We start from the raw sequence: 26,042 nt of genomic DNA on the forward strand, positions 1-26,042 counted from the left end.
CTCATGCAGGGCGGAGCTCGGTCAGACCTAAAGGCTGGTTGGTAGGAAGGCCCTACAGACAGGATGGTTTCTAGGGAGCTAACTGGAGCTCAGCTGCTGAATTTCCTTAGAAGCCCACGTCCGCAGCCCTCGGCCCAGGCCTCCTCAGGTGAGCCTCCAATGGGAGGGAATCAGTGTTCACCAAGTCTAGGGGATCACGCCCCCTCGGACCGACCAGACTGCCACCTCAAGCCTCTTGCTTGTAGAGCATTTCTGGTGATGACTGACACAGGGTCTGTTTGATGGCTGTTGCTCAGGCCGTGTAGTGGAAGGCGGCCTAGAGAAGGACACAGAAGACCTTGTTCTCGGCCCGGCCCTGGCACCATGAGCCCCGTGATCAGGGGCAGGCGACTCAGCCTCTGTTTTGTTTCCTCGCCGTAAAATAAAATAATTCTGGGTGCATTTTCTAAGATAGTGGTGGTTCTTTAACCTGAGCGGGCATTAGAATCCCTTGGAGGGCTTGTGAAAACACAGATTGAGTTTCTGGTTCAATAGGTCTTGAGTGGAGCCCAGGAATTTCATTTCCAGCAAGTCCCCAGGGAGTGCAGATGCTCCAGCCCTCGGCGTCTCCTTTGAGATGGGATATTCCTAAGGTGTCTTCAGGCTGAGTTCTGGCCGTGTTTCACATTTCACCGCGTGCGGGCTTCCTCACTGACCTCTGGCAAGGTCACTCACGGCTGCAGTTCCTGCGTCTCTTTCCCTGGGGCCTCGGAATGCTGCCGGACTCCGGGTGCTGTTTTTGGTCCAGGTGAGGTGCTCCTAGATGCTTCCCCTCAGCCCCCTCCCGCCCTCCCGTGTGCACAGCAAGCTTATACACACCGGGCTGTAGGGATTTCAGCGGGTTTTGAGCTCTGAGAAGGCAATGGAGTTTGCTTTTGTAAGGGGGGCGTTCTGGGTGGTGCAAAATCTCACTCTTCAGGGCTGGGTGCGATGACAAGGCAGGGACGGAAGGCTGGCTCTTTTCTTAGTTTTGATCTTCTATGATCAGAGAAAGAGAAACTGTGTTTAGTTCCTGCACTCGGAGGAAGTTCAAGCAGAATATGAAAGCTGCTGGGATTTTGGAGATCAACTTGGTGGCGTTTAAAAACCAGAGTTTCTGCAGAATCCTATCAGAGGCTGTCTCAGGGGTGCCGATTTAGTGTGTGGGTGCTCCCTTTGCTCTCCATTCAACTTTTATCTCCCTGGATTCTAGGGCCCGGGTGACAGATGCACGTGGGATAAGCACATATAACTGGGAACACACTTCAAATAGGCAACTCGGCATTCTTGTCAAAGCAGAGCTGATGCTGTTGCTGCTCACCTCAGCTGCTCTCTGACTGATGAGATTTGTCCCTGAGCCATCAAGCCCCTGGTGACAGATAAACACAGATCACATTCTTGGTTCTGATTTTCCTCTGACCACTGAGAACCCTGTTGAGCATTTGTTGTTGATGGTTGCCATCAAAGGGCTGAGTCTCCATGACCTACAAGGGTGGAAGGACTTGGAATGGCTATTCCTGAATCTGGAAACATACTTACTGGCGTTGAAAATAAAGCCACTTTTTGGAATTGGCAATCTTTTTTTGGGGGGGTGGGGGTGGAAGGGTGAGCTATTAAGAGCCTATTTAAGAAGCTTAATATGTTGATGCCAGAAATCACTTTCATTCTCACCAAAGAATTCATCTTAATCCCATTGTCCAATTCACGGTTTTAGAAGTCTCTGGATGGCTTCCATTGTGTATGTTGGGATGTTTTTACAAGCAGCATATTTTCTTGTGGAATGTTTGGCAAACATTTGTTATAAAGATTTTTTTTTTAATTTTGTTAAATTTATTGCGGTAACACTGGTTAAAAGAGTCATATAGGTTTCAAGTATACATTTCTATGATGCATGATGTGTATATTGCACTGCGTGCCCACCACCCAACATCAGATCATCCACCCCTGTAATAAAGATTCTGGCTTTGGATAAGATCATCATACATATCAACCAATAAGCAGCAGTTAAATGTTTAAATTAGATATTAGATATAAATTAGTGCTTTGACTCCTCTTTCCTCTCTCACTCCCCAAATATGTCTCTTTGGCTTCCATCTATAATATATAAAGAGGTAATATGCAAATTGTCTGGGATGCTGTAACGGGCACGACCACTCAGGAGGAGGCTGTGCGTGCAGGTGAGCGGGAGGGGACTGCGTGCGTGGTGAGACAAGCCACGGATAGCGCAGGCCCGCAGAGAACAGGGCCTGCCAGCCGCGGTGAGCCAGCAGTCCTGCCTCTGTGCGTGAGCTGCAGAGGAAACACCTTTTCTGACCGCTCATTGGCTAAGGTCCCTGTACGCTGCCACTTGCAGTATTCTTGGTAACTTGGCTAATAAGAATCCAAGAAGGTGATCTAAGGTATTTCCACCTCACTCCTGGAGGAAAAGATGAAGGTCCACTGCTGGAGGGGCTAAGAAATGTCATATCCTGCCCTAGCCAGTTTGGCTCAGTGGATAGAGCTTCGGCCTGCTGACCGCAGGGTCTGGGTTGATTCTGGTCAAGGGCATGTACCTTGGTTGCGGGCTCCTCCCTGGCTGGGGCCCAGGTCAGGGCTCATGCAGGAGGCAACCAATCGAAGTGTACCTCTCACATTGATGTTTCTCTCTGTCTTTCCCTCTCTCTTCCACGCTCTCTAAAAATCAATAGAAAAATATCCTCAGGTGAGGATAAAAAAAGAAAGAAAGAAAGAAAGAACTGTCATATCCTATGAAAGAGACATCTTGAAAATGCCTAAATAAAGTTGTCATTTTTTTGTGGTGAAGGGACTGGAGTCTGTGTTGATGAAAACACCTTGGTGGCTGCAGCGGCTGGCAGTGGCAGCAGCAGCAGGGTGATGGGGGCGGTGCCTTCCCCTGATCAGCCCGGTTGCCTCCTGCAGAGGGAGTAGGACATCCCCTGAGGGCTCCTGGATTGGAGAGGGTGCAGGTCAGGCTGAGGGACCTCCCCTCCCCATGCATGAATTTCATGCACTGGGCCTCTAGTCTTTTAATAATTGTTTAGCAATTTTTCGTTTCATTGGGCTTTGAGCAAAATACTTTTTAAAAAATAACATGCATCTACTATGGTAACTTCTTCACTTTTAAGAAAACTAGTAAAATGGTTGCTTTCCGTGCTGCCTTTTACTCATAAATTGAGTTCTAGCAGGTAAAGATGACAAGCCAGTGGCTAGGAGTTGAGGAAGGTTTGTCCTATGGGGAGCTATTCAGCCAGAAGGGATTTTAAATGCTGCTTTGCATGGCGAACCTCTGTAAGACTCCTAGAAGTTGATAGTACTGTGAAACCAGTGTACGTAATAGGTACTCATTGCCTAGCTGGGCCACCATCTATCTCATCACTCTCAGGTCAGAAAAGCAAGTTAGTTACATATGCAACCATTTTGTAGTTAAATTTCTAGACATGAAATCGCTAGATCAAAGAGTAAACATTTCAGAGATATTGCCAAATTGTGGTCCAAAAAGGTTGCATTACTTTTCACTCAATCCAGAGTGGGCAAGAGTGTCTGTTTGCCTCATCACCTCTTAAAACCTGTCACAAAAACATACTCTCCTTGGCTTCTATGTAGAGCCTAGCCTGCCTTTCACAACTCCGCTTTGCATCTCCCTAGCATCTATCTTTTTCTTCTCTGTAGCTCATAGTTTGCACGTTTTTACAGCTTACATATTTACCTACCTACTTCATCCACCCGCCCCACCCATCTACCTTCCTACCTATGGATTAAAACTCAAGTGGACTGGAAGAATTATCAAACTCTGATTTGTCTATTTTGGCTTAGCTACAATTTTCATTTCACAATAACTTATGGAATAGACAAATTGGGTAAGTTGAAGAATGACTATAATTATAAAGTTATCAGGATTCATTCAGCGACCAAGGTCTTTTACTTGGTACTGGATGCTTGGTGAGTGGGGGAAGGAGAGAGTACATCTGAGAGAAAATGCAGTGATTAGGAACCAAATTGACTGTTCAGATCCCTGCTGTGCCCCTACTGTCTGTGTGACATCTAGTGAGGACCTTTTCTCATCTATAAAATGGGGGTAATAGTTGTCTTTGTCTCATGGAATTATTGTGTAGATTAAATGACTTGGCATATGCAAACCACTTTTAATAGGGTCTGGCAAAGGGCTATTTTTAATTAGTTCATTGCTCCTTTTTTTTTTTTTTTTAAATGCATTTACCTATTCCATTGAACAAGAAGATGTAGTCTGCTCTGAGTTCCTTTCATCAAGCTAGTTGAACTTTGGATGCAGAGAGAGGCAGTTTACTTTAAAGGACTGAGCTTTTCTGCTGGAAAACATAGGCAAAATGGTGCTAAAAGCAAGTGACAAGGGAGGGATGCAATTTTTGTCTCCACTTAAAAACATCGCCTGCATGAGCCTCAGATTTTCGCCTATTGAAGGATGCAGTGGCTAGCATAAAATGGGCGCCTCTTTCTTCCTTCTCATGGCCCATCGGGCACCCTGCAGCCAGGACACCTAAGCACTGCAAAGCCCCGTGATGCCAGGACATGGGACAACCAACAGCACGTCTCTCCTGTGACATGCACACAAAACACCCCAAATAATATGCAATTTCCGCCCTGGCCGGTGTGGTTCAGAGGTTACAGCATCAGCCTGGGCACCAAAGTGTCGAGGGTTCAATTCACGGTCAAGGACACGTACCTGGGTTGCAGGCTTGATCCCCAGTCCCTGTCAGGGTGAGTTCAGGGAGCTACCAATCCATGTGTCTCTCTCACATTGGTATTTCTCTCTCTCTCTCTCTCTCTCTCTCTCTCTCCTCCCTCTCTTCTACTCTCTCTAAAAAATTATTCTCCAGTAATGATTAACAACAGTAACAAAAATGCAATTTCTTTCTTAATCTCTATATCTGACTTTCTAGCCTCTAAATCCATAGAGTTTCTTTAACTTTATGGTGGTACCAAAATTGCCATTGCATGCATCTCCTTAGATTGTTCCCCTCCCCAAACCAATAAAATGTGGGTTCTTGGCAAGCTCCATGACTCCCCCAACCCTCTGAGTAGGGTGTAGTCCTTCCTACCAGACCAGTTTCATGTTGTAGAACCAGGAGGGAAGTGAAAAGAGGAAGACTCTGACGCCCTTGAGCTTGGGCTGGGGAGGAGATTTTCAGTGGAATTTTGAAGGGATGCTATGAGTTTAAGAGATTGATCCTCGTCATGATGATTTGTTATTACAAGAAAATACTTGAGTTATTTATATTTATTTTGTTAGTGGCTGACTGTGTTCCTTGGTTCATATCAAAATATAATTTTTAATGAATAAGAAAGGCATAGTTCTGATAAAAATTATGGTAAGCGTGTGCCAGGTTTTAATGACCGCAGTAATGCGGGAAACGGCAGGATGACCGTGTGGAGTCCAAGGAGGACATGAGGAACTAGCAAGTGAGTGCAGTAAAGAAGAAACTGCGGTGAGATCGCTAAGACAGACACATGCCTGGCGAATTTCCTACAAGGCAATACAACTAATCCTTGTCGTTATCTTGTCTACTGGACAAAAAGCATTAGTGGTTTATACATTTTCTACAGATGGACAGCTATCTCTTTAGTCTGTAAAATGTCTAGGCCCTTATCAATGGTAAATAGTTAAGTCAAACAAGGTTACATCTGGAGCCTAGAGAGTCCCACGAACCTTGGGTGGGCTTGTTAGATGACTCCCAGCACGATAGCAGATTACCCAGTTATCTTTTTGCTTTTCTTCTGAATTTTGGATAATTTTTCTTAAGAGTCCTTTGTATGGTCATAAATAGTCTCCTAAGATTCGTTTTGATCACACAAAAAAAGGGCTGGTACATTATGTTTTATGGTCTTTGCCTGCTTCATTTATGGAGGAGCAACATATGTGACACAAACCACATACCACTGTCTTGCACAGCCTGTCAATCTACCCCCCGGAAAAGCTGGCCAACTACAGGAGCCAGAGAATTCGGTTTGGTCTGGAGAGAACCTAGGATTTCATTTCAAAACCTCTGTTATTCTTAAGATGACTTCCCCAAATGCCTGTTTTCATCGTTCTCACATGCTCATTTATTCCAAAACTAGGGAAACAAAATTAAGAAATTCACTTCCATCCAGGTTTCACACTCAATGCCTAAAACTGTGTGTGGATTCTTCCCTTCTCTGTTCCCCCTCGCCCCCCAATTGCTAGTGTCGAGACTACCAGGAAGCAACCCTCCTTACTGCCTGTACGTCTGGAACCTGCACGCTACAGAATAGATGCAACCAGTTCCCAGGGTTAGACATTAGGTCCACGTATGTCACCAACCTTTGTTGCTTCGCAGTGGGCTGCCAGACTGGATAAAATGAAATATAACTCAGGTCTGACACTGCTGCTACGGCCTAAGTTTAGTAATCAGCTTCTTCAATTATATCGCAGGGAAAAAAGAGGACAGATTGTTTAGCCAATTTACGCAAATAACTCTCTTTCCATGCAAAGGAAGGAGTCTCCGCAGAAATTTTGGAATTCTGAGCAATGCGCCCCAGCTGCCACTTAACCTAATAGCGGGCCATTTCAGTTGGCAATGGCATGCTTTGCCAAATTGAGGGTTAGAGACACATGAACAAGAACAACAAAGGGGTTTTTTAGATGCCTATCTAAAAATATAATATTTTAGAAAACATTCCCCACAGTATACATGTTTTTAAATAAACACCCTTGATTGCTTTGCACAATGCATGCTCGCCCTGTTGGGTCTTAGTGAGCCGTCTGCTTTATGACATTCTCTGCTTCTGGGCTACAAGGAGCCCCCTCCGTGCCCTGGTTCAGACTGCCCACTGCCCGCGCCCCGTCGGCACACAGCAGTCCAGCCCGCAGCACAATCACTAGGAATACCGGGCGCAGCTCCTTCCTCTGGGACCCCGAGACTGGCCTCCAGAGAGCCCCAGTTCTCGCCTCGGCTTCTAGCAGAGCCTTTGGGACACCCAAGAGGACCAGCATGCACCTGTGGGCGGCAGCCTGAAGGGACGTGGTGACCAGTAATAAAACCACGGAAGGGAGAAACCCTCTCTGGGACATGTAATAACTTCAGAAGCATTGTGTCATGTGTTATTGTGGTTTCTCCTGAGGGAAGAAGGTGTGATGGACACTGAAGACATTAACAGTCTCCCAGGCTTCCCCGTGCGTCCTGTAAAGGGTGTGATCTCTGAAACATACAGGGTGTCCCCCCAAAATGTCTACATACTTGGACAGCTGCTAGCTCAGTTCTGAAAATGAAATGCATTTTGATAAGCATTGCCTTTAGAATTGTTCAAAGTGCATGTATACACTTTGGGAGAGCCTATATTTATACTAGTAACAGTAACTAACATACTAATAAATGCTGTTAACTAATATGCTGGAACTAATAACATCATCATAATTATACTAATAGCATAATCATAACATGTATACAATGCACTAATAAAGAAAAACCGTTTCTCTTCCACTACACTTCTGACACCAAATGTGTGCATTTTTCTTATACCAGCCGATCTTCCAACTCTCGGGACACCAACTGGGTGTCCTATAATTTAATTCTATTCTGACACTAACTGCCCAGAGTTAGTATCAGACTCCACAGGTCTAAGGGTTCAGCCCCATAGGACTGCCTCCACTCCAGATGCCAGTCACAAGTCATAGGTCCCCAGGGTACCCACACGTGCATCTGATTTGCCTATAATGTGGGGAGTTCTTACATCTCCCAATCCCACAGGTTCAATAATTTGTTAGAATGGCTCGCAAAACTCAGGGAGATGTTTACTGACATTAATCAGTTTATTATAAAGGATGTGATCAAGGATGCAGATGAACGGCTACATGAAGATGTCCATAGGGTGAGGTCTGGAAGGGTCCCGAGTGCGGGAGCAGCTGTCCCCATGACATGGGGGTGTGCCACTGTGGGGTGTGGATACGTGCACCAACCTAGAAGCTTTACAGATCCTGTAGCTGAGGGATTTTAATGGAGGCTTCCTCACGTAGGCATGGTCGATTATTAACACAGTCCTCCCCTCCCAGGAGGATGAGGGGCGGGGCTGAAAGTTCCAAGTTTCTAGTCAGGTTTAGTCTTTTTGGCGAGGAGCCCTCATCCTGAAGCTCTCCAGGAGCCCACCAACAGCCGCCTCATTAGGAAAAAAGATATTAGAAAAAAATGTCAGCCAGGACATTCCAAGCATCTGTGTGAGATGCTTCCATGACCTCCTTCACTCAGGAAATTCCAAGAGTTTTAGGAGCCCTGTGTCAGGAACCAGAGGCAGAGACCAAATACATGCTCCTTGTTATGTCACAGCTAGATAACCCTAGAAGCGGCGTGCTTGTGCAAAAGAATGCTAGCTTCTTTTCACGATCGGGCCCTTCCTATGGCAGGGCAGCTCTTACAACGGTATGGACCGAGGTAAGAAACACACACGGAGCATGCTCACCAGGCCACGTCCCTGTTAGCATCCTCCTGCAGGGGGCGGGCCTTGGCGGCAAGATGAAGAAGCCAGTTGTTGGCATTTGCGCCGTACAGTCAGTTCTGCAATGTGATGATGTGATGTTTAAAATTACTTTGGCAATGCTATTTTTCTGAATTAGGGTCTTATCTTGGAAAAGTAATAGCACAAAGAGCTATCCGAAGAGAGCAGATACCTTCCCCCCCCCCCCCGCCTCCCCAAACAGAAGCCAAAGTGCCCAACAACACTGAATGGCTTTGCTTTGCTACCTGTTAGCCAGAACAGTAACCCAGTATCTGAAAAGCAATATGTCAATAACATCATTGTCAGGACCCTCAGCTCTTCAGCACTTTGTTCTTGGTTTTCTAAAAAATCAAGGATGTACGAATCAGCACAAAGCACAGAATTTTTCTGGTGGGCAGCCAAGTCTGTTATCTGGACCAATTACACAGAAGATAAAGGATAATGTTTACCACCTCTTATTAAGAGGGGACTGAACACTTCAAGACTAACTTATCATTTATTTTCATTCATAAAAGCATATCCCGTTATCTTGTGCATATATATATATATATATATATATATGTGACAATGTTACTGTCAGTGTAGTCTCATCCACTCATCTTATTTACAACCTTTAAACTAAAGTAACCAATATTTATTTCATATTGAAAACTGAACCCAGTGAACAGAAACCACCGGTGTACAAAACAACATCCTCATTAGTTCTCACTAGAGCTTTTGAAAACATAGACTTAAAGCTACACGTTTTTTTGTTGATTCTAAAGCCCTTTGATCCTCAAAACCACAAGAAGCATCGCAAACAGGGATCTTTAAGAGCCTTTTGTTCCACAGAAGCACCATAACAGACCAGCGGAGTCCCTGAACACAGATAACATGACCTGCTGCAGCCACGCACATCTCATTTACACGCATGTAGTAGAGCTCCAGCTGCAGGTTTACAGCTGAGTCAAGCACATGTACAGACACAGATATGTGTGTCTGTAAACCAACCAACCAACCAACCAACTCCTGCCTGCAGCAAACAAACAAACAAACAAACAAATAAGAACCCTTGCAAGTCAGTCAACTCTGAGAATGGGTAATTACTCAACAGCCACGGGCCATTACTTCATTGACATTTGACATTCAGATACACAGAAGTGGTATCACAACCGAAGCTCACACCCATGCTTCTGGTTCCCACCTGGAGGGCAGGTGTATGACCACCACGTGGACTGACTCTCACCCTGGAAAGGGATTCCTTATCAGACTCAGTGGTCGGCAAACCGAGGCTCGCGAGCCACATGCGGCTCTTTGGCCCCTTGAATGTGGCTCTTCCACAAAATACCATGGCCTGGGCGAGTCTATTTTGAAGAAGTGGCGTTAGAAGAAGTTTAAGTTTAAAAAATTTGGCTCTCAAAAGAAATTTCAATCGTTATATTGTTGATATTTGGCTCTGTTGACTAATGAGTTTGCCGACCACTGGACTAGATCTTTGAGACTCTTATCCTGAGTAATAATAATCAGGATCACTGGGCCCTAACATTTTAATTGTTTAGGTCTCAGAAATAGCTTTGCTTCTATTGACCCAAGTGGCTTTTTGTCATAGAAACAGTCTGGCTTGAATCACAAATCACATTTTCCCTCAGTAATGGCTAGAACTGAGCCAAGTTTGTGGACCAGACAAGAAGAAGATAGTAACCCATTTTTAAATTGGTTTCGCTATTTTTCACTCATTTTAGCTTCTTCCCCTTATTTTTCTTGTTTTCTTGCCATCTCCTAATGTGAGCTATCTGGCCACAGTGTCTACATTGGGGGCCACATTAGCCCCCGGGCTCCATACATAAATCAAACACCCTTGTTGAATTCATTCCAAATTCCCATTTGCGATGCCTCTTGCAGTTTTGAGGATTAGAGTGCTTTAAAATAAATAAATAAAAAGGTGTAGCTGTAAGTCTATGTTTTCAGAAGCTCTTGTGAGAACTAATGAGGACGCTGTTTTGTACATCAGTGGTTTCTGGTCCCTGCATTCTGTTTTTGCTTCCCTAGAGCTTGATTTCCCCAGCAGTGAGCTCCCAGCATGCCCGGCGGCTGCTGACTGGGCATCACACACAATAACTCCTGAGAAAGCAGGATGCACGGAGGGGGCCAGCATGGCTCCCTGATTGGCCCTTGGACAATACTGATTGTCCCCTTTGTGTGTTTCACGCTGTGAATCAAACTCTAGGACCTGCGTGGGAAGCACCTGCCAGTGTCAGAAACACCCGTTCAGAGCCCGAAGACCCCAGCCTGCAGGCCTTCTGCAATTACAAGGCGAGTGTGGAATGTGGGGCATCTGACGCGGATTTGTTTAAAATCGAGATGTGAATTCCTCCCAACTCCCACATGTATTTTAAAACAAGGCCCAGCTACGTGGGGTCTAGCCAGGTCCCCTGTGCTGCCGTGACCCGAATTGCCGTTGACCCATCCGGTAGTCCACAGGCAACTTGGCGATCCTGAGACCAGATGTTGGGTTGAGTGAGCCAAATCCCAGTGTCCAGCACAGGGCGGACACTCTCAGCTCAGCTCATCTGGTCCATCTCCTGTGCAAGAGGGACTCAGGAGGCTCAAGGGGGGTGAGGTTTGAATTGAGAGGCCAAATTGGCTCATCTTGGACAGTTGATTACATGAATAATCACAGTTTCTCGCCTACCTCAGTGGGCTTGGCCTTGGCCTTGGCCTTGTCTTCGTTCTTTACATTGTCAACCTCACTGACTCTTTCCCACCCCTGGCACCACTGACACGTACTGTAACTTTTTCACTCACGGGCAACTGATTCCACGGGGCGTGGCGCTGCACGCTCATCCGCCCCTGCAAGAGGCAAACCCCTGCACAGGTGAGGGATTTGTGGCTTTCTTCTCATAACGTGCTTGCCCTCCTGACGCGAGTACTTTTCATCCCCGAGAGCTTGTCCTTACACATTCGAAGCTTGCCTTTGCAAAGCACGTGAACACGGCTTCCCTTTCTGGGGGAGTCAGTGCATTCGGGGGTTATGTTGAGACCTGCTACCATCAACCAAAGCCCTGAGGCTCTTTTTGCTAGTAACGGACAGTGAGCATTTTAGGTTTTCCAGCCAGTGTTTATTTAGTGGACCAGTTATTAATAGTAATAGATAACATTCACTCATGTCTACAGTGTCAATTAAGTAGTTGCGGCCAACTACTGTTATAGGTGTTTTATGCATCCACTCACTTAATGTTTTATAATAATTCCACAGGATATACTTCGCTATGTTTCCAATTAAAGGGGAGGAAACGAAGGCAGGGAGATGCCGAGTAAATTATCCAGATTCCCTCAGGAGCAACTAAGCAGTAGTGCTGATTCAGCCTTAGACCTCCGCAGGTGGGCATCACTCTGTGCCCCAAACCGAGGTGGCGATGCCGCCCCCTGTGCTGCCCATGGTCAGGGTCCCTCCGCGCCTCAGGGCCCATTGTGCTGCCGGTGTTGAGTGGTAATTGGAAAAGATCCTGCGTCGGAAAAGACCCTGAGGTTCTCACTGTAGGCATTTTCAGAGAGGATGGAGGAGCGGTGAGGGAGGCAGGGCTGGCATTCACTGCACGGCATTCAGCTCACATGTCGCCTCTGGGAGGACGTGGCTGTGGATCTGTTGGCACGGTTCCGCTCACAGAGGGCGCGGTGGCGGGAGTGGCGCTGGAGCGGCAGTGGGTCGGGAAGGCCCCCGGCGGGGCCAGCTGCAGCTCAGCTAGAGCTTTAATTTAGAACTTCCTGAGCCACTTGTGGATCCAAAGTATTTCCTATGTGTTTCAAAACAATCATTGAGAGGGAAGCAGAAACAGTCGGTCAGCAGTAAAAATGGAACGGTATCTAGCAACGGGCCAGGTTACCCAAGGTTGTTGTCCGGCAGGGAATCAGTAAAAAGTGCCTTGGAAAGTCCCCTGTGAATTTCGATGGGGAGGGTGGAGCGGGGATTGGAAGGGAGAGAAGGTTCAGGGTTCTGGGAATAAATTGTGCAGGGCCAGGGGGTTACTCACCAGGCCATGGTTCGGGTGTGAGGACATTGTCTGAGTCTTGAGCAGGGATAAGGCTGGCTTAGGGGAAGAACATGGTATTTGAAAATGGTGGGAGCGAACAGCTTTATTGGGATCTTCAGTGGAAGGGAGAAGAGGCAGAGATGATGATGTCACCTCTAATGTGCTTCCTTCGTTGCCATCTCTCAAGACCATGTGTCATCTGGCCCTGCCTATCTGTTCAGGGCAGTCTCTGAGGCCACTTGCCCCACATTCATCATGTCCCAACCAATCGCTCTGATAGTTTCTGGTACCCTAAGCTTGTTCCTCTTGTAGGGATTTCATACTCGCTCTTCTCACTGTCTGGAACATTCTCCCTGTGTGTCTGCACATATATTTCTCATCACCTAAGTCTCAGCGTACAGGTCGCTCCCTCGAAGTTGTTTTTCCTGATCACCCTTTCTAAAAACATTCTCCCCTACACTTCTGTTTGTCTCTGCAGCCTCTTGGTGTTATTCACAGAGCATATTACAACCTCTGATTTAAAAAATATATATTTTTTTATTGATTTCAGAGAGGAAAGGAGAGGGAGAGAGATAGAAACATCAATGATGAGAGAGAGTCATTGAATGGCTGCCTCCTGCATGCCCCACACTGGAGACTGAGCCCACAACCTGGGCATGTGCCCTGACCGGGAATTGAATGGTGACCTCTTGGTTCATAGGTCAACGCTCACCCACTGAGCCATGCTGGCTGGGCAGACCTCTGATATTTTATCTGTTTGGTTGTCTCACTTGTTTGTGGTGAGTCTTCACAAATAGATGCAAGTTGTTTCCTCAACTTCTAGGACAGTGACCAGCTCATAATAGATGCTTAGTACATGTTTGTTTTCAAGAGGGAGTGGGGAGGAAACTTGGTGATTGGGATTAGGAAAGGGAGGCCTGGTGAGCCTCTGGAATGGTTTGTGATGGGTTCCAACCTACGGTCTCATCTCTTCGACTCCATGCTCCGGTGGCAGAAACTGGATTCAGGACCATTTTCTACATGAGGTTCTCCAGCTTCCGTTATGATGACGTTGGAGTGCAGACCTAAGTGGAGAAGCAGAAAGTTGATCTGGCCAGTGATTTAGCAAGCCGCTTGGGCCTTCAGGAACTCTTTTTCTTAAATTCCTTAGATGTATAAACTATTGCTATCAATGCCTTCATCAGTTGGTCGATTCTTTTCTCTTATAAAAGAGTGTCTAAGAGAGAATGATGTCCCAGGTATGAATCAGGCTGAACTTAGTGCTTGTTAAGGTTCTGTGAGTAGTCATGTAGCATCGTGTTAATAACATTTCTTCTGTGGGATGGGTTATGGGAGATTTAAATCTGTTTTTAGCCTTCGGTGAGTACCCAGAAAATCCATTTGATCCAGTGTATGCACTACAAAAATCCTTTAAAGGTTGCTGTTGGCGGTTGTCACTCTCCATTAAGTTGACATTAACAGGAAACCTGAAAAAGGAAAATGACAGGGATGCTTGGGTTCTGTGGCTGGGTGGGGGGCAGTGCGGGGGGCAGGGGGGCTTTCCATTTTCATTTCAAATGGCTGAAGGCAGACTATGGGAACCGTACTGTGCTGATGGTTGTATGGTTTCTATCTTCGCATTGTATCCCCACAAGTTCCGTTTTCAGTTGGCAAAGGACCTGGGTCGCTGTCCTGATTGCTGGCTCTGAGTATGGTTGTTTGGAAGGTCAAGGCTATGGGTTTTCTCCTACTCAAAGCACCTGTGCCCTGGCCTGGGTGGGCATCTTAATTTAATTTTTAAATGTTTCAACATATCAAATGTGAGGAGAGCGTCTCAGTAATTCTAGATGATCAGATTTGGAGAACTTCTGACTGACTCAGGCCTCCCAGGGGCTGTGCTGGGATGGTGGGAAGCTGTCCATGCCATTCCCTTTTGAATGTCAAGGGGCAACTCAAAAGGAAGATGTGAGCACAGGTCTGTATGGTCCATCATGGATGTGGATGGAGTTCATTGGTTGCCTGTATTTATGCACATGTCTTTGATTTCCCACACCCAGATATATCCCGGATGCTGTTAGCATGGACACTTCTTTCCCGTCCCCACCTCCGGTCCTCAGAAGTCGCTCTTCTTGGTGGTAAATCCACTCAAGCAGGAAGGAAGCACACGGGGGCTCAGACGGGCTGTCTGTGCCAGAGGAGTCACTGATCTCTGGGCTTGGAATTGGGAGATTTAGGTGTAGATTTTGCTTTTGCTACTACTGTGTGAGCTTGGACACGCTCCTGTTGGGAAGAACCAGTTTCACTCATTCCCTTTAAATTCGTTCGGCTTCTCTGGTGGCACCGTTCAACTTACATGCCCCTGTGCTGGGAACCACGGTGAGTCACCCACCGCTCGGTTATGGACATGGCAAATGTCCACTTCATGGAGTCTTTGCAGTGGAATGAGAATCTCGCCCCAGCTTCTAGCTGCAGCCCTTTTTCAGCCTCTCTGGATTCCTCCCACCCTCCCGGTTTGTGTTGGTTCAGAAACACAAGCTCATTTTGATAACATAATTGCAGAGGGGAGTTGATGTCCCCTCACCACTAGGTAAATGGAAATAGTGTAGGGCCAGGCCGTTTGGAATTGTCCAGCCATTCTGAGCTCTAAAGGCTACACGATCAGCCCTTCGCTCCCACTTTATCTTTCCCCAGAGACCAGCACAGGCCTGGCAGGTTCTGAATACTTGCACAAAACCTGACGCCTAATTAAACATCACAATTTAAGTATGTTGAGTTCACTACCCCATTTGTGAGAAGAGAATATTCTAGAGCCCCTATTTCTAAACCCGTCAGGCCTAAATTGCCATCTCCTGGAGGAGTGATGTGTGGTAGATGTCTGATGAGCAAGCTGCCTTCTTGGGCCAACAACCAAGGAGTTAGATAGAGGATTAGAGAGCAAAACCTAGACTCAAATGTAGAGTCCAAGAAAGCAAGCAGACCCACAAGGGACCGTATGTCAGGTTGGCAGTGCTAAGCCACAAAGAGCTGCCAAGGAAACAGCCTCAACATACAGAGGGAGCAGAGGCATGAAGGTTACACCAGGGCTGGCTTGTCAGCAGGGATGGATGGAGTGTAGCCCCGGGACAGGGGGGAGGAAGTCACGGGGGCGGGACTACCGGGCTGCATGCTGTCAAGGGTCCATCAGGAGAAGCCCAGGCAAAGACTTTTAATTTATGTTATTGTCAAACCTCATTTCGCTGGAATGTTTTGCAACGTGGAATTTCTGGCTAACTAAATTGTTAGTTTATTTAGAAAAGCCTTACTCTGATAACGCCACTTCTTGAAATACCAATGCCTTAATACGCATACTTTAGTGATCAAGAAAGGGATCCCTGATTGAGTCTCTTTAGGGACCCAAAGGGCACTGGGGGGCTTACTGATGTAGAGATAGTTTTAGTCACAAAATATGGTTGAGGAGAACAAAATAACACTTACTGTGACTCCGGGACGTGGCAGGTCTCTTGCTTGATGCTTAGCCCACATCCTGATTTCCTGCTTCCTCAGAGCAATTCTGTGAGTCAGAATTCAGACAAGGCAGCGAATACATCGGAGACCCTGGATTGATGTAAGGTGCCTTGAGCTCCAAATACATTCTGTGCAATAAAAGTATAATGTGAGCCACAAAGGCAAGTCACAGTTTCCTAGCAGCCCAGAGAAAAATAAAAGGAAACAGGTGAGATTGATTTTAATAATTCACTGAGCCCAAGATCCCCAGGGTCTTAATCATTGCCATATGTAATCCATGTACATTGTTCATGTGATCGGTTACTTTTCTTTTTTCACACTGGCTGTGGGAGTCCAGGGTGTAGTTGACAGCACATTTCAGTTCTGAATTGGCACATTGCAAGTGCTCAATGGTCACGTATTGTCCTCTGCTTCTGTGGGCCATAGTGTTCTCTCCAATGCCCTTTGGGGAATTTATGTCTGCGGAGTCCCTCTGCCCTGGCAGTGCTTGGTCAGGCTGGGAGGTCGCAGAGGGCCTAAGGGAAAAGATGCTCGGTATCTTTAGACTATTTTATTTTATTTTTAAAAATATATTTTATTGATTTTTTACAGAGAGGAAGGGAGAGGGATAGAGAGTTAGAAACATCGATGAGAGAGAAACATTGATCAGCTGCCTCCTGCACACCCCCCACTGGGGATGTGCCCGCAACCAAGGTACATACCCTTGACCGGAATCGAACCCGGGACCCCTCAGTCCGCAGGCCGACGCTCTATTCACTGAGCCAAGCCAGTTTCGGCTAGACTATTTTAGAAAACAGATTCTCCTGACACACTGGGAAACTACAGACTCTGTAGCGTTTTCTACTTGACGAAAACACTTTGGTAAAGTAAAGAGCATTTTGTAAGCATAGTGAGGCTGGATTTCACCCTGAAAAGTGACACAAAAAATATTGTAAACTAGAGACCTTGCAGAAACCCCACCCCTACCCTAGGACGTAAACCTTAACCATTCTGCGTAAAGAGCTTTTACAGAATGTTTCCTGAAGTGCAGGTAGTGGAGTGGGGAAGCACAGGAGCAAAGTTCTCAGAGGCAGAAGAGGAAAAAGGAGAAATACAGTGAGGGAGGGTGGGAGGGGGAAAGGACCAAATGCTGAAGACGTGGCTTCTCCGAGCTCTGGGTTCGGGGGTTGCGGGGGGGTGGGGGGCTGAGGACAAGGCTCTGAGGTCACAGCAAGTGCAAAGCTGAAAGCAGTCACCTACGGAACTCGGACACTCTGAACATGGCCTTTCCCAGTGCAGAGTGTCCTAGAAACCAAACCAGCCAGCCAGCCAGCAAAGGAACCCCGCAGAGGAGATCGTAAGGGAACACAATCTTTTAGCCCTGTTCTGGGTAGGGGAGCGCCATGGATGCTGGGAGAAAAACAGAACGTTTTGAAACCTGTACGGATGTAAATACTATATTTATAATAAATTGGCATGCGGGAAGTTGTATTTGTATGAAAGTCAGCATTTGGGAACGAACTGTAAATCATGCCCTTGTGTATCTATGTATATAATACTAGAGGCCCAGTGCATGACATTCATGCACTGGAGGGTAAGGGGGTGGGTCCCCTCAGCCCGGCCTGCACCCTTTAGCAGTCTGGGAGCCCTTGGGGGATGTCCGACTGACAGCTTAGGCCCGCTCCCCACCACTGCCACTGCGCTCACCAGCCGTGTGCTGGCTTGTGGCTGAGCTGTGCTCCCCCTGTGGGAGCGCACTGACTACCAGGGGGCAACTCCTGCATTGAGCATCTGCCCCCTGGTGGTCAGTGAGCATTATAGCAACCGGTAGTTCCACTGTTCAGTCGATTTGCATATTACCCTTTTATTATATAGGATGCCCATTGCTATGTAACTGGGACCCCGTGTAAATACAGCCTCTCTAACTTCCTTTGAAAATGAAGCCTCATTGGGGTAGAGTGGCTCCGTGGCTTCAGCTCGGAGATGGGTGGATAGTTTCGCAAGGTCCCTGGGAGGGGTTTTCTGAGCACTGCCCTCAAAGTCGTCTCTCCTCTCGCCATCCGGCTTGACACCTGCTGTCTTGCCAAGTTACCATTTATTGGGCAGGATGTTTGGTTTCCGAGAGACTCTGGGGCGTGAGCTTAGACCTGTTTTTGCCCCGGGATCAAGTTGGTGAAATGGAATATGTGATCTGCCAGCTCCTTGCTAACAGACGCACTGCGCCGCTGAGGCGGTGGGGACAGAGTTGGGCCACCCGCAGCGCAGTAGGTGTCACTCAGCACGTTCTTGCTGCGTTCAGAGTGCGTGTGAACTGAGGTTCCCGAGCATGAGTCGTGTTTCCTTCCACTCCCCAGGAACCGTGGTGCCTTCCGATCTCTCCAGCAGACCAGGCAGGCCGGGCCGGAAGCACCCTGTGTCTGCAGGGAGCGCTCAGCCTCTGCCGGCCGCAGGGGAAGGCTGGGTGTGGGCAGCAGGAGAGCACCTCGGGGAGGGGGAGTGGAGGGAGGGTGGGAGGCAGAGCCTTGAGTAATGAATTCCCAGGAAGAAGAGGTGGCTCCATTGCCCATGCCAGAGGCTCCTGGATGCTCAAGAGCCCCCTTCAAGTACCGGAAACTTGGCCATTTCAGAGCCTTCCGCTCTCGGCGTTCACGTTCCTCGCTCCTGGTGCCACTCGAGCCCCCTCCGTGCAGCCTCCTCCAGGCAGCCTCCTCCAGGCAGCCTCCTCCGTGCAGCCTCCTCCAGGCAGCCTCCTCCAGGCAGCCTCCTCCAGGCAGCCTCCTCCGTGCAGCCTCCTCCAGGCAGCCTCCTCCGTGCAGCCTCCTCCAGGCAGCCTCCTCCGTGCAGCCTCCTCCAGGCAGCCTCCTCCGTGCAGCCTCCTCCAGGCATGGCCCTGCCTGCTTGGGGCACCCTGCCCCTGCATCTGAGCATGGCAGCAGTGAGAGGCCGGAGGGCGTTGTGAGTGCTGCCTCAGCTTCTGGGGAAGGGAAACAGTCTCAGTTCTTCGTCTTCCGCAGGGATCTGGGGGACCTCTGCTCCGTTAGTGCACGGAGCCCCTGCCCAGGCCGGATCCCCGGGCTTCCCCAGCCGCAGGAAGGTCAGCCTGGGTCGGGGCGGGAGAGCGTCCTCCCTTCACCTGTCCTTTTGGCTGGATTCCCCCTGAAGACAAACTCTTCACCGTTGTGTGGAGAATTCTCTAATTGAGACAAGTCACCTCCTGGGAACAGGAGATGGTTGTTGCAGTTTTCATTGTGATTCAGACATTGGTTCCAGTTCATCTTGCTTTTCCCTCACCCATGCATCAGACAGTTATTGGGTGCCACTGCTTGCCAAGCATGGGATTGGACACTGGGTACAAAGCCAAAGGAGACGCCCTCTGGCCCTTGAGGGACGTAAAGCCAATTTGGACAGCCTTGGAGGGCAGGAAATGACAGCGGTATGGGAGGTGCTGGGGTCAAGAAGTTATCCCCGCCCAGAGAGGCGCTCTGTGTGTGTGAGAGTGTGTGTGAGTGTGAGTGTGTGTGTGTGTGAATGTGTGTGTGAGTGTGTGTGGGAGTGTGTGAGGGAGTGTGTGTGTGTGTGTGTGTGTGAGTGTGTGTGTGTGTGTGAGTGTGAGTGAGTGTGTGAGTGTGTGTGAGTGAGTGTGTGTGAGTGTGTATGTGAGTGTGTGTGTGTGTGTGTGAGGTGTGGTGTGGTGTGGTGTGGTGTGGTGTGGTGCCGGGGGGAGGAGGGGGAGGGAAGGGCGGTGCCAGGAGAGCTCCTCAGAACTGCTGGCGCCTCCCCTGCCCCTGAGGAACTGTCTGCCTTTGTCATCAGGCCTTGAAGATAAATGTGTCGGGCTGGCTTCTCGAACTTTCTGAAGTGTCTTAGCAGAAGCGTTTCTTCTGTCAAGTCTGGGATGACTTCGTCAGGACTCAGCAAAGTCAGCCTAGATGTACAATCCTCTCTCCCAATTCAGTCTCATCAGAGCCCGATTCAAATCCCACCACGTCTGCACGCTGGTGGCGCTGTCCGTAATGGAACTGATACCTCTCTCCTGGGGAGTGATTTTAAGCCTGATAATGACATTGCCATATGTTCACTACCCACAATTACATAGATGGCTGTTCCGTAGATGCCAGGATCATGCCATGTCTTTGCCTCTCTTCACAGGCAGGTAGAGTAGGGCGTACCCATGGAGCCTGGTCCATAAATGTTCGTTGTTGCTGTAGTGGAATCAGACAGACTTGACTGGACCCAGGCTCTGTTGTTTACTGTGTGATTTTAGGAAAATTCCTAATCTCTTTGAGCCTCCGTTTCCCCACCTGTACAATGGTGATGATGTTAGGGTGTATCTCATAAATTGGCGGGCACAGTTAAATGAGATTTTGTGTGTAGAGAGTGCTTAGCATAAGATCTGGCCCTCAGCACGTGCTTAGTGTAGGTTTTGTTGAAAATTTAAAAATAGATGTCTGTCCTCCCCAGAGCCCCACCTCTCATTTTCACATTTCCCCTGAATGACTATTTACTGTGTAACTCACCTGATCGTTGACTGGAAAAATGGAAATAACCTGATGGCCTTTAAAGATATTCCCCCGCCTACCCCCTTTAAACTCCCTTTCTCAACAGAGGGAAGATAAAAAGTTGATGAGGAGGATTAAAGGAGAAGTGAGGAAAGCAAGAAAGGATGGTGGGGAGCAGAGAAATCACCTTTATCCTACCAGCTTCTTCCCTGAGCCAGCCCTGCCAGCTCCTAACCTCAGAGACCTGAGGGCCTGAGAGGAGAGGGGACCACAACTGACCAGGGACCCCAGGCTGCAGCCTGGAGCACGGGGATCTGCTTTAACGACGGGGCTGCCTGTGGCAGGGTCCCCGCGATTGCCGTGAGCTGAAGCCTAGGAGAGGATCCAGCACCGAGGGGGCGGACGCCCAGCCTGCAGGCCCCGTGAGAGGAGCAGACCTGTTCACCAAGGGCTGTGTGAGGGTGCGAGGGTGAGGACGCTTATCTGCTGGTCCAAGTACATTAGCTCTGGAGAGCGGTGAGCATCCTTGAAGTTTGGAGGACATCTGTCCCCACACGTCAAGGACAGGAGAGGACGGAGAGAAGACCATCGCACCTCATCGTGGCCCAGGCTGCTAACAACACGGGCCCCACGTGGGCTCAAGCGTGGCTTGCTCCCTGGCTTGCACAGATTTGGAAACAGATTGTAGTTTGAGAACTTGCCCGTGAGCTTCCAAAAGGGATGAGAGGGTGACAGACAGGGGAATAGGTAGGGGTGCAGAATTAGAAACCATCAATAAAATTTCTGGGGTTTTCTTAGGGAAGTCATACTTATCCACGCAAGGTAAGTGAGGGGGGAAATAGAAAGTTGTTCCACCGCAGAGGAAGTGAACCATCTCCCCCTCCCCAGGCCTTCACAGGACTTCCCCCCAAAGCTTACACAACCCTAGATTATTTCCTAAAAGTCTTACATCAAAGCACTGCTTTGTTATTTTCAAGTAAAATTCACAATAATAGCATTTGAATAGACTGTGATTATGTCTCATTTTTTTGTAACTACTACTCAGTGTGTTCTATTTCACGTAGACAGCGAAACGGAGGAACTGGGAAGGGGTATGTGGCAAATCAGTGTTATCAACTCTCCGACCCCAAGAGCGCGGTGGGAGAGGGCAGGAGGTTGCAGCCCCTGCAGGCGGGGCCCGGATTTAGACTGCTTCGAAGAGCAGGCAGGCTAATGAGGGGAAGTGACAGCGGAGGGGTTTCAGCTCGGCGCAGGAGGGAACTGACTAACAGAACAAGGTGTCTGTGGGAGGTGAGTGCCCACCACCGGAGGTCTGCGAGCTGAGGCTGGGTGGCCATCACTGGAGACTAGGAAGATGTGAGGTTTGCTACCCTGCTCGCAGGTCCTGCCCCTGCCAGTGTCCAGGGTGCTGATTGGGGTGCAGGGGTCAGGGGGTGGGGGTCAGGGAGGGGTGTGGCAAATAGAAATCTTCAAGGACTGAGACTCTGCTGCTCCGTCAGCCCAGGCTTCTTTCCTTCTTTATTCTCCTGGTAAATGGATCTTTCATCAACTCCCCAAGCCAGCGATTTTCAACCTTTCTCATCTCATGGCGCACATAAGCTAATTTCTAGAATTCTGCGGCACACCGAAAGTATGTTATATTTCTTGCCGACCTGACAAAGGACGTCGGTGTAATTTTGATTCATGTACACCGGCCGGCTATTGTGCAGAAATCGCTGTCCTGAGCCCCTGGGAGCTCACCGCAGCCTCTTAGACCCAGCGCCACTTGAGCTAAGCTTCCTGATGGTTCAAGTAGCACTTCATTCCCCTTGGTTTTAAACAGGCCTCTTTCAAGCTGCAAGGAGGTGCTCCCTTCTTGGGTTCCGGGACTCTTGAGAATGATTCTAATTTTCCTCGTGATTCCATAGCCTCTCCTAGGTTTGCCTTCTCAGCCACGATCCTCGTTTATGAAATGCTGTTCCTACTGAAAGCTCTGCGTCACCCTGGAAATTGCCCTGTCTGTCGCTAGGTCTTTTCCGGCTCCCTTTCCATCTTCTGGAAGTGGGATGTCCTGAACCACATGTAGCTTTTCCAGCCTTCCTGCTCTCCAGTTTTACGTGTGTTCACTCTGGGAGACCGTGTGGTGCATATGAAAATGCATGTTTTTAAGGGCGTAGAAAATCCTGCACCTTACACTGACTTTATGTCACCAGCTACTTTGATCATCAGTTTCTCCATTTGCAAAATGGAGACAGCAATATACACTTCAGACATGGGTGAGGGTACCAACTTGGCATTTTGAAGCCAACTACGTTGCCTTGGACAGGAGGCACTGAATAATTTAGAGGAGGAGAGAGAGAGAAAGAGAACGCTCCCAATCTTGATGATACTATCTTTTGTAAAAAATATATTTTTATTGATTTAAGAGAGGAAGGAAGAGGGAGAGAGAGATAAAAACATCCATGATAAGAGAGAATATGGATTGGCTACCTCCTGCAAGTCCCCCACTGGGGATCGAGCCCACAACCCAGGCATGTGCCCTTGACCGGAATCAAAGCTGGGACCTTTCAGTTCGCAGGCCGATGCTCTATCTACTGAGCCAAACCAGCTAGAGCATTGATGATACTATCTTGTTAATAGTGAGGGACCTGTTTAATGAAATAGGTAACAATTATTTCAAAGAAGCAATGTTGAACTTCCCTGGATGATTCAAATTTCAATTATCTTGGTCATATTCATTTAAATTGGTCCCTTCTTCCATTTCAGCCATGCATATAAGAACGTGCATTCATACATCATTAATCACAAATTAAATTTATGGCCTTGCATCTTCACAAGTGTAAGTGGGTAATATTGGAGAGAGACACAGAAGTAACTGCCTGCCTTCTGTTTCATGTGTAGACAGCCTGGGCACCTCCCAGACGCTAGAGCTGCAGCGAGAGAAGTGGGAGAGGAGCGCCTTGCCCAGCAGACGCATCTCGCGGCGCTCCATCAGCAGGGAGAGATGGGTGGAGACCCTGGTGGTGGCCGACACCAAGATGGTTGAGTATCATGGGAGCGAGAACGTGGAGTCCTATATCCTCACCATCATGAACATGGTACGTCAGACTTCATGAGAGACATGGCATTAGGAATGCTCCACACTCCAAAAATGAGAGAGACCTTCCTTTTTTTGTTGTGCTTTGAACATAGATGAATCCATTCCCTGCTGTAGTGATGAAGGATGGAAATTCAGGAAATATCAGTCTTTCTCTTAAAAATGTGTGTCCTAGGAAAATTTGTAATTTATCAGTTACATTTTCTACTAAGTATTTATCAAGTGACTCAATCCTTTCAGTAGGACTTTATCTTATTGATTTCCATCAGTGCACAAACGAGTAAACTGAGGCACAAAGAACTAGAACGTGATTTCCTCAAGGTGGTTAGAGCTAGAATTAGAATAGAGTTAATGATTCTGGATTTTCAGCTTCCCTTTTGCACGATTGATGTTTTCTAGCTTCCCGGAGAGTTAGTCCTGTTGAGGTGGGGAATAATGTTTGCCTGAGTCACTGACAGTAAGAGAGGAAGACCCTGGGTCAGGGACAGGGGCAAAGAGAAGAAACGTGCCAAACCCTCAAGCACACAGCCGATCAGTGACCTTGGAAAGGTTGTCTTTAAATATCACAATGCGGTTTGGGCTGGAGGCCTACCTCCCTCCTCACTCCAGCAAAACTTCTTGACCTATAAGATTACATTTGCTTCGCTCCTCTCCCCCCGGCATTTATCTGTTATCAATTCACACGGGCTAATGGGTTTCCATTTCTGACTCTAGGTCACTGGGTTGTTCCATAACCCCAGCATCGGCAATGCAGTTCACATTGTTGTGGTTCGGCTCGTTCTACTTGAAGAGGAAGAGGTAAGGGGTAGTTTTCCCTCCACTCTTCAGACCTGTGCCTTTGTACTCCCTACTTCCTTTCTTCAGTAAAACACTTAACGGACAAGAGAGAGGGTACCAGAAAGGTGGGAAGCCGGTGATGTCCTGCAGAGACGTTCATGGTCTTTCCTTATGTCACCCTTTGCCTTGCTTCCCACCCTCACTCTCACTGAACTCGGGATAGGTGGGTTACTTGGCTTGTCTGTGCCTCCATAGCTTTGCTTTATAAAATGGGGATGATAACCTCTCCTACCTGAAATTGCTGGGAGAATCCAATGTGTTAATCCATGTACTAGCATCGTATCTGGCTTTAGAACCCAGTCAATACATGTTACTTGTTAGTATCATTTTTATGATTCTTATAATTATCATTGCCATCATTGAGGTCCCACAACAACTCTATAAACTCATGACTATTATTAGCTCATTTCCCGGATGAGAAAACTGTGCCAAAGGCCTAAAGGGTAAGATTAGGGGCCTAAAGAGGCTGGAGACTTCTTTAAAGCCCAGTATAGAAACAGTACTGGGAGGGGAGGGAGGGAGCTGGGATAAAGCCAGGTGGGCCCACGTCACTGTGCCATCCAGGGTGTCAGGAGGTGTGCAGGAGCAGCAGACGGCTGACAGGCAGGCAGGAAATGAATGTGATCACGGAGACTGTCCCTCTTGGTCTCAGTGGTTTCGTGTGGGGTTCGCCTTTGTGAGACTCTGGAGTTGAAAAGCCTTTCTACTTTGGGAATCCAGGCTGACAATTCCCCGTCTCCAGGGTGATGTGTGGTTCTATAATAACCTCTGCAACTTCTGCCCTTTCAGGATAAACGTTCACAATATTAACAAAGAACTTGAAGACTCATTCCCTTTTTAAATGAAAGACCACTATCTTTTCCTCTGATAGTTTGATGAGTTACTCCTTTAGCACATGGGAAGTTTTCAGATTAAACTTTTTACTGCTTTTCTCTTCTCTGCCCATTCTCTTTCTTCCGGGAACCCAAGCCTGGCTAGGAGCATGTTCAGATTGTGTATTGCATCAAAAGCTGCTACCAGCAGGACTTCTCAAAAAATCAAGACTAGATTTTTTTTCTCTTCATTATAAAGAGCCTTAAAAGGGACAGAACGACTTATAATAAAAGCCATGTCCTTGGCAAAATCATTTTCTATTTCACATTCGGGCCTACTTCTGTGAGCTGTTGTTGATTTCCTCAGAGTCACCTCGCTGCTCTGTGAGGTCACCTACTCCAGTGCATAGGAAAGGGGGAGCGGGAAGTGAATTGGACTCACTTGAGAAAATGAGGTGAGAAAAAAAGGATGCAAGAACAAAAAGGAAAATCTATTTTTGTTTACAAAGGAAGTGGGGGGAAATTCGTGCCGATGGGGGTTTGTTTTGGCAAGCTCACATAATTAGGAGTTGCTTCGCGGAAATTGTTTAGCGCAGGTCTCCCAGGCTCGCTGTGAGCCAGCGTAACCTCTCTGCGGTGCATCTGCGTCTTGGGCAGGCTGAGGGCTGCATCGCAGCGAGGCACAGCTAATCACTCTTCCCAAGGCACCTGTGACCAACTGCATTCCAAAAACTAAATGAGTAAATGTTCTTTGGATTTAATCTCTTAGGAGGTTTGGAGATTTAGAGGCCGAGGGGACTGGAAAAACGTGTGCACGATTAAAGCCTCCCGGAAGAGTCATGAC

The 26,042-nt window shown here is 47.9% G+C and overlaps 1 protein-coding gene across 1 annotated transcript in view; it reads left to right on the forward strand.

The window, feature by feature from the left end:
- ADAMTS12 (ADAM metallopeptidase with thrombospondin type 1 motif 12) overlaps positions 1-26,042 on the forward strand; it is a 180,630-nt gene that overhangs the window by 75,244 nt on the left and 79,344 nt on the right. Inside the window, exons 4-5 of the mRNA XM_008154813.3 lie at positions 23,354-23,550; positions 24,264-24,347. Of these exons, the coding sequence (XP_008153035.2) occupies positions 23,354-23,550; positions 24,264-24,347 (281 nt within the window). The remainder of the gene's footprint in view (positions 1-23,353; positions 23,551-24,263; positions 24,348-26,042) is intronic.

The sequence above is a fragment of the Eptesicus fuscus genome, chromosome 4 (genome assembly GCF_027574615.1).
Source record: "Eptesicus fuscus isolate TK198812 chromosome 4, DD_ASM_mEF_20220401, whole genome shotgun sequence".
In the NCBI taxonomy this organism is placed as follows: Eukaryota; Metazoa; Chordata; class Mammalia; order Chiroptera; family Vespertilionidae; genus Eptesicus; species Eptesicus fuscus.